Source organism: Cystoisospora suis, assembly GCF_002600585.1.
Source record: "Cystoisospora suis strain Wien I chromosome Unknown contig_4781, whole genome shotgun sequence".
Lineage (NCBI taxonomy): Eukaryota > Apicomplexa > Conoidasida > Eucoccidiorida > Sarcocystidae > Cystoisospora > Cystoisospora suis.
This window is the reverse complement of record NW_027157573.1, coordinates 487-9,192: the sequence shown is the minus strand read 5'-3', so window position 1 is coordinate 9,192 and position 8,706 is coordinate 487. Positions and strand designations below refer to the sequence as shown.

Genomic DNA, 8,706 nt, shown 5'->3' with positions numbered 1-8,706 from the left:
AAAAAAAAAAAAAGACAGCCGCATTCTTTCTGTTATTCTCACACACAGAACATGCTTCGATACAACTGAAACAAGTGGTGGCATAAGACACGGAGGAGCATTCCGTTACACACAGTCTGGAGCTCTGTTCAGTACACACTGCCGCAACCTGTCCCAAAGTTACTCGGCGTGAAGATCCTCGTATTCCTTCAACACGTTATGGAGATCCACAATGTCTGCCCCGCAACTCTTCACCAAGCGCCTCAGCTCCTCGTGGCTACTGCGCAGCATGTCCACCTCTGAAAGCACAAACTCATACGCCGCTTCCACTTGAACACGGGACACCCCCGGAACTGTTCTTAAACAACCGGGGTCAACGTCTCCTTCCATGAGCTCCTGCAGAAGCTCGAAGATCATTGCCACTTGGGACGTCAGCATAGCCATGTTGTCACCAACGGTTGGCAGAGTCTTCTTTAGTCCGCAGGTCCACCGGCAAGTCAGTGACGAGCATACCGACGGACACGGATACGCCCGTGTGCTTCCTGACACTTCGCCGAACACGGCATCCAATTGCCACGAAATCTCTTTGAGCCGCTCCACGGAGGCTGCCACTTCTTTCAGAAAAGGCCTGTCCGGGCCGGGCTGCTGTCTGCTCTGTTGATGTGGTGAATTTGCATAGTGCGTAACAGCAGAAAAGGCCTCAGGAAAAACGACTTCATACACCGAGGCGAAATCCCTGGTTAACGACGTGCCCTGCCGCAATGTCGGGTCGACAGACTGACGATAGTACTCTGATTGCTTAGACAGCCATGCGCTAGCCTTCTCCAGCGTCGATGCAAGAAAGTTTGAGAAAGACTTCAAGCCTCTCGGTTCGAGGAAAGAGCTCGGCTTCGCAAAGCTCTGGAGAACATCCCGTATGTATATATCTGCAAAATCACTCAGCAATTCTTTTCACCAAGGTATGTGAAGCACGTCGGACAACGCACTCCGGCTCAAGTGCAGCGCATCAACGTATTTGACAAGTGCGCTCAGAAGGCAGCTTCCTCACTTGTACGCGGCGGCTCCCGAAACAGGTCACAAAGACAAAGGAAAGAAACTGGATACGGGCAAACGGCAGAACGGCGATATGTTACAGCAACACGTAGCCGAGCTGAACACCAAAAGAAGCTCTCGGATCCAGGCAACCGCCCCAGCCATTACAATACACTCCACTCCCAGCACCTACTGTGAATGCCCATTATACGCACTGCTTCACTTGCCCCCCTACCGCTCTCTACCTCATCTCCTTGGTCCGCGTCTCCAACTCACGTCAACTCCTCCTGCCCTGTCATACCCCAAAAGCAACTGGGGCCCCCTGACAGTCGGCATGCGGACGACACATCCGGGGGCCTACCAACGCTTGTAGATTGCGAAAGCTCACCTCGGCACTCTGACCTGTATGGCTGGATGCCGTCATCTTGGCGCTGCAGATATTCCTCTGCTGCAGCCTTTTCCTCAGTCGCGGCGTCGCGTCCCTTCCCGCTTTCTCCTCTACGTTCAGCAGTGAGCACAGCGCCTCCTGTCTCCTGTACCTGGACTGCCTCGCTAGCAGTTTTGCCATCTCCTGTTTCCTTTTCTCTCTTCAAAGCTTCTATGACCATGTGCAAATCTTCAAGCCCGGAGCCATCAGGGTCCTCTTCCTCTTCTTCGCCTGGTGGCGTGTCCACATTCCTAGTGCTAAACTGCAGAGGAGTAGTTGCCTGTAGCCTGTCGTCCGCCTGTCCCGAGAAAGCCGGAGTGAAATTATCGAGCTCGACTCCTTCATCATGTACCGCTATCCGGGGCGCGTCGCCGCTGCCGGTAGGCGCTTCAGCCACGACCCTACCGAACCACGTATGTGGAGAACCTGCTAAGTCATTCCGAAACAGAACTACACCCAAAAGAACAGCGAAGCAGGGACAAAAGACAACACGGACTCTTTGCTTATTACGGAGCTTCCTCTCCGAAGACGGCGTTCCTTTTGAGCCTGCGCCACCAATCGACGCCGGGCATGCAACCACGTCAGACATGATGGGAGAACAGAAGCCGATCTCCTAGCGGTTGCTACTCTTTAACAGAACTCAGCCCTACAGCCGCCAACACAAAGCATAGCTCCAGCTGTACAAAGAAAACATGAAACGGCACTTGGAAAAAGAAACCTTCACTTCGTTTTCAGCCGTAGGGCGTCGCCTCGTCGACTCCCGTTTCACGGCCAATTATCCGGCGACGAGCCCACAAATGCGACGAGCCTTGTCGTACGGCTCAACGCCCTGCTGTCGCAGTGATCGGGGGCGTCTCAGAGCGCTTCGCTGCTGGACGGGCACAGAGCACGCCCGCGTGTTGCAGCTGCGCTCGGAGCGGTGAGCAGGCCGGCCCGGGACATCACCACTGGTTTCAAGAGACACGTCCGCAACCTAAGAAGAGGGTGAATACGTGTAGCTCCACATTGCGTGATAAACCAGTGAGGAGCTTTTGCCGAGTTCGTGGTTCGTCGGCGCAGTTTTTCGCTGCTTCCCCCTTCCAGACCTAGAAGGCGTAAAAGCCCTGGCGGACGAGCCGCGTAAGGGAGGAACCTCCTTCACTCTGCACTGAACTGCCGCTCGACGGAAAAACACCTCTCTCCTGTACGGTACCTTGCGGCGGGGGGAAAACTGACCCATCACTCACTCGTCTTGGGATCGAAGTTCTGTTCCTGCACACCAGACACCTTCTGTGACGTGCGGCCCTACGAAACTAACGTTTCCCTGGTGTATCGTGTAAGCTACCCTGGGGGAGGGGAAAGGGGAAAATTGACTCATACCATCATACCATTTATTCATCTTCGGATCAAATATTTGCTCCTGTACACCAGCGACCTTCTGTGAAGTGGGTCCCTAAGGAAAGAACACCTTCCTCCTGTACGCTACCGTGGGGGGAGGGGGCGTAGAACTGACGTGTCATTTACCCACCTTCGGACCACTCGTGCACCGGGGACCTTCTGGCCGTGGCGTCCCCCGACTGGCCATTGGTTCGTCATCGTGTCACTATCAATAAAGGGGGAGAGTAACTTGTCTGGAGTCCTCGTCAATACCTCAGACCGTCCAAGGGCCATAGCCTGAGCTTTGCAGAATGAACGCCCCCGGAGCTCTCTAGCAGCAGCCCAGGAGTCCGCGTGTTACTCGGTGCCTTGCGCATGGCACCGCCTGGTCCGATGGCAGAGTCAGAACGGACGTTTCACTGGTATCTCCCCGCACATGGGACCCGGCGAGCAGAGAGCACACGACAGCGTCGGCAGCACTCCAGCCTTCGAAAGTGATATGCTGTCTGACCCCCCTGGCGGCAGGGCTTCTCACACACGGTCATTGTGGTCACCCGCAGTGCCATTACGATCGGCACCGGGCTCTGTCGTACTACGCTGCCCCGCCCCGCCCCGCGAGCCCAAGAGTTGTTCGTTTCAGTCATCTGACGGGGTCAGTCCTCTTGCTTCCCCAATTCACGCGACCGACATGAAAAACCCGTGAAAGCGATCGAAAGTCGCCGGCGTGCCGAACACGCACGTCCGATGCACTACATTACGTTACCCTACGTGAGCCAACAGCAGAAACGTGGGTGGACTAAACGGTCAACGTGATGAGTGAGCAGTCTCCGGGTGGTACCGGTGCCGTTAAGAACGCAACGCAACCTCCAGTCAGGCTCGGCCTTCCTGACCGTGCGCTACAGTTTCAGCGATGGCCCGAGGCAACATGATCTGCAGTACACCTGTTCACCGCGTCAACCGAACGACCCGCCAGTCCGCCGCCACAGCAACGCACTCATATATATAAGCAATGCCACCAACTGGCGACGTCTATGCTCATACACTTGGCTGCATTATGAAGGTTCTCGTTGACAACGAGTCACAGCACGCCACACTGGCCAGAGTAGGGGACGCGGGTTCATGAAATAGGACTTTCGTCCTGTACAAATACTACGTTCCTGAGAAAATAACGAACTCTCCCCGCACAGCGGCAAATCTACGAAGTGCAGACTTAACAAACGCGTGAACTCACGCCGGAAGCACTTGCAGGTGATCTACATAAGCTACTGAACAACCAAGATCTGCATCATCGCAGCCCCGACCACGTACTTCACTCGTAAACAATCACTATACACACTCTTAGTACTCGAACCTGCTCCGTACTCTTCCGGTTGTTGGAGACGTCAAACCTCCTCTACCAGTCACTAACGCATATTTGGGATTTCGGGCCAAGAACCCATTTCGCCCCTCTTCACCTCGGGGACCGTTCTTCTCAGACGGTGTCTTATCTTCAGCCTCCTGAGGGTCCTGCCCGGATGCCTTCTTCGCGTCCTCCTGAGAGTTTTCCCCCGACCCTCTTTCCTTTTTCTTAGCTTCTTCCTTTTCCCTGTTCATGTCGGCCACAATCCCCTGAAGATCTTCAAGATCAAAACCACCTTCTCTCTCGCGCGGACCGACCGGGGCCGGCGGCGTCCATGAAGGGAGTTTACCATTCTTCTTGTCTTTCTCCAGCTCGTCGACTACCCAGTCCAAGTCGTCCAGACCCTCAACCTTGTCGCTTTCAGGAAGGGGAATCCCAGCAGGCAACCGGCTCTCTTTAGGACCTTTTCCGGAACCTCCTCCCTTTTTCTTAGCTTCTTCCTTTTCCCTGTTCATGTCGGCCACAAGCCCCTGAAGATCTTCAAGATCAAAACCATCTTCTCTCTCGCGCGGACCGACCGGGGCCGGCGGCGTCCATGAGGGGAGTTTACCATTCTTCTTGTCTTTCTCCAGCTCGTCGACTACCCAGTCCAAGTCGTCCAGACCCTCAACCTTGTTGTCGCTTTCAGGAAGGGGAATCCCAGCAGGCAACCGGCTCTCTTTAGGACCTTTTCCGGAACCTCCCTTGTCTTTACCCTTGCCTCTCTCATCGTCCACATGCCTGGCTTCCCCGCCCAAAGCTGGGCCATCCTGTCCAATGCCCCCACCATTGCTAGTAGGCATGTCTCTCTTGGTGTCATCCGCAGCATCTTCGACCCTCCCTCTCCCGCCTACACCCTCGCCATCCTGTCCACTGTCCCCGTCACCGCTGGTGGGCTGGTCTTTTGGTTCTCCCCTCCGCCCGAGAGACGTATCCAGCAAATCCTCGTAAACGCTCGTTACCTTTATGGGCTGCTGGCGTGTCGGTACGTCTAGACCCACTGCCAGTGCATACTTCGGATTGACAGCCGTGAGTTTATCATAACCTGCGTGATCTCCGGCCGCTACCTTCCCTGCGGCGCCGGCTTCCTTCCTCACGCCTTGCGAGCGGCCTCCTGAGCGCGGCCCAGAAGTACCGCGATGTGAGCCCCCGTAATAGTAGGTCAAAGCGGACACCTCTGACGCCGTCATCGACCACCAGCACAGGCAAACTACGACCGCCGCGACAGATGACAATCGACCACGGAGGCAGGTACGCCCCCGCGGCTTGAAAGACATTTGAAGGCGCCCAGACATTGTGACTACACCCGAACGGGCCATCTCACGACTTCATTCATTACGTGCAAAAAAAACAAATCGCAAGCAGCAACCCCAGACGTGGGCGCTTTCCTTGGACTTTTCCTCCACTGCAAGGTGTGGACGCCGCGGCGCGTCGCACTGGTCGGCGTCTCTGACGACCCCCTTCCGCTTGAGTGGGCTAGCTGCCCGGCCATCCGCGAGTCCCGGCACCCTTATCCGCTAGGGGCCGCTGGCCAGCCCACCTGGGCCAGAGGGGCTCCCGGCCGGTGAGACCTCGGGGGGGTCCCTGCGGGTCGGAGGGACCTCGCACATACTGGTGCCCCAACGTAATGCTAGCCACCCGATCGTTTACAGCATGGGGAAGTTCACCGCATGACACGGTGTTGGGAATGGCGGCCAGTACCGGCTCCGGGCGACTGCCCAGGGGTCGCGCGTTGCGTACGCAGCAGCGTCGGGTGGGCGCGGGACCTGCACGCTGAAGAGTATCTCGCTCGATCGGCGGCAAGGAGGCGGCGAACTAAGAAGCTCAGTTTCAGCTTTTGCTCTTCTTCACTTCCCTGTCCCACGCAGTACGTTAGTACTTTATAAATTATAGCAGAACTGTGTGATATGCAGTAGAGAGAGAAGAACGCGATACCCTTGTGGTGACCAGCGATAGTCCGGAACGAGGGCGGGGCTCCGACCGTCCCCAGTGGAAATCTAGTTTTGTGATCACCACTGTTTTCGTGCCGCTACTTGTGTAGTTGCGCTCGTTCCAGCAGCTGTCGTAGCAGTCACTCCACGAGCAGCTGTCGTAGCAGTGCGCGACTCCCGCGGTGAGCGGTCGCGTGAGCCACAGCCGTTGGCTGCGCAGTCAACAGAAGTGATGCCGTGACCCGGGATGTCACTTGGAATACCAGCTAAGTTGTGTGCAGAGTACCAGTTTCGAATGTGGTAGCGAGTTTGCACCCGTCCTGACTAGTCCGAGACTCCTGGTTCGACTAACAAATCAGCCGTGTGACAGATTGCCTGAAAGTCGCCTACCGTGGCAGCAGAACCTCTGGTCGAGGTGTTCCGCCCCCAACCACGCGGCGGCTAGTGAGTCAGCCGTGCCCGACAGGCTATATCGCGTTAGTGGTGGCAGGAAGCTCGTTAGATTCAGTCTTACGCGTTCTACGACTGGGCCCTTCGGCCTGTAACGTAGCTTCTTTCCAGCCCGTCCGGAAACGAAAGTGAACACACGAAAGGAAACCGCAGCAAACGCGGGGCACAACCTCCCAGACGAATAGAGAAACTCGGAATTATGAAATTAGCTCGACCAGGAAAGTAGAAACGCACCACAGAGTTGCTGGAGTAGCGAGTAGTCGGCCTAGCCACAGCCGCAACAATGTTAGTAGTCTTTGCGTCTTTCTATCGGGAATCCCGCTAGCCACCTTTGTGTGGGAGTTCCTTTTTGGCTCGGCTCGTGAAGGTTACCTGGTGTGAGCCGTTGCCATTGTAGCCCCGGGCTCAGTCTCTGCATCAGGGGGGCTGCGCCCGTGTCGGCGAGGCTGCTCTATGGTGTAGTTCTCCATTCTGTTGTTCTCGTGAAGCGTCGCACCCCTCGCACCACTGCTAGCTTGTGCACTTTTTGAGCATGGTGCCGGCTTGCCCTGGTCATCCCTGTAACATTACACACGCATAGTGCGACAGTGGTTGCAATTTAACGGTGTAATGATTCTTGGCGTCCAGAGACTACGCGTAGTCGACGTCGGCGTCCCGAAGGGGTGATTCGACTGGGTATGGGCTGGTCTGTCGACCTGACGCAGACTTCGTCCATCTCGAACCAGTACCTTCGGCAAAGAACCTAAGTTGCGGACTTAGACTCCTCGGCGGCTAACTCGGCGTTTTTTTCGGCAGTCAGTTTCGTATGTTCCACCTTCGGTTAGTGTCCCTAGCCTTCCAGACCTCTCCCAAACTCGTGAGGTCACTTCCTGCGGTCGACCTCCCTTTGGGAGCTGTCGGGGCTTACGGGCCCGGGCGGCGAACAACTGATCTTCTCGCGTAGGGGCTCCCTGAGCTACCGGTGTGGACCGACGCACGCGTCGTGGTCCCCTCAAACTCCCTAAGGCCCTCGCGCGTGCCTCTCTGGCCGTTTCACAAACTTTCCTGCCTCCCTAACTCCAGGGGCGCTCCTTCGGCGTGTATGCGGGGCTGGGTCAGCCGCAAGGGGGACAGCGCGAGTCCCGGCCGTTCGTGCTGCAGCGCAGCTCCGGGATCATTTACTACTGGCCGTAGTATGCGGCAAACTGTCACAGATTTCAAGTTCCGTCTCCCTTCAGATCAGCCAGGGCAGAGGGATCGTCAGGTAGCGGTCTATGAGCAGTTATATCCTTCGTGGACGGCTGAGCCGTCAGGCTCCTTGGGGTGCTTCCTCAAGGATAGGTTTTGGTTGTCAGGCACGAACGTAGCCGCGGTGGATTCTTCGCCCGAGCAAAGCTGGAGCCCACGGATCCTATGCGGTCGTGAGCTAAAGTGCAAGAGTTGCGGTGGGTTAGCTATTCGGCCCGACGCAGGTCACGATCTCCTTTTCCCTAGGCTCTCCCTATCCAATTACCGATCGAAGGGGACCTTGTTTCTGTCTCGAGAAGGAAAGGTTCGTGGAAGTCGATTGTGTGTTTGTTTCTTTACAGATAAAACGAGGCTTGGGCTCTGCTCCCCTCTCTTGGGTTTTTTGGACGCCGACTAACCGGAACTCCCTGATCAACTACCGACGGTTAGGGCCTTGGTTCGTCACCAGCGGGTAAGTGGCCAACGCCATAGCATAAATCCCGGTGATCTCAGTGGAAAATGTCTGGTCGCTGGCTCCGTGTCTGTTCCTAATGGAGAACTTTTGTGTGTCTGCAATGAGAACTACTAAGGGGAACTCCTCTCTGTAATGTCTCCCGACTCCGGAGTCCCTCGGACTCCCAAAGATCCACCGACAAACGGATAGATGCGTCAAAAAAAAAAAGTTCACCGATGCAATAATGGGTCAACTCGCGTTCGTTTGAGGTTAGAAACTCTCACACACACTGGGTCTTGACACGCCCAGTCTCCACGTTTCACACTCGCACACACGGTCGTCTTCACCTCGATTCTTCCCTCCAATTGACCCGATCTCAATCTAGAATCTTTCGTCCCAAGTTAATTAAAAAACGGGGGGCCAACACTGTCAGGATTTTGCAATCCTGCCTCGATCGCCACTAAAATAGTGGCCTATTTTTACCAGAATGGCG

The 8,706-nt window shown here is 55.9% G+C and overlaps 1 protein-coding gene across 1 annotated transcript; it reads right to left on the bottom strand.

The window, feature by feature from the left end:
- Positions 1 to 3: 3 nt before the first annotated feature.
- CSUI_008507 (uncharacterized protein) lies at positions 4 to 2,376 on the bottom strand. The gene is made up of 2 exons (XM_068068636.1): positions 1,400 to 2,376; positions 4 to 905 (listed from the first exon to the last, which is right to left on the bottom strand). The coding sequence occupies exons 1-2, from the start codon at positions 2,025 to 2,027 to the stop codon at positions 160 to 162; spliced, it is 1,374 nt and encodes a 457-aa protein (XP_067919388.1). The 5' UTR covers positions 2,028 to 2,376; the 3' UTR covers positions 4 to 159.
- Positions 2,377 to 8,706: the final 6,330 nt, after the last annotated feature.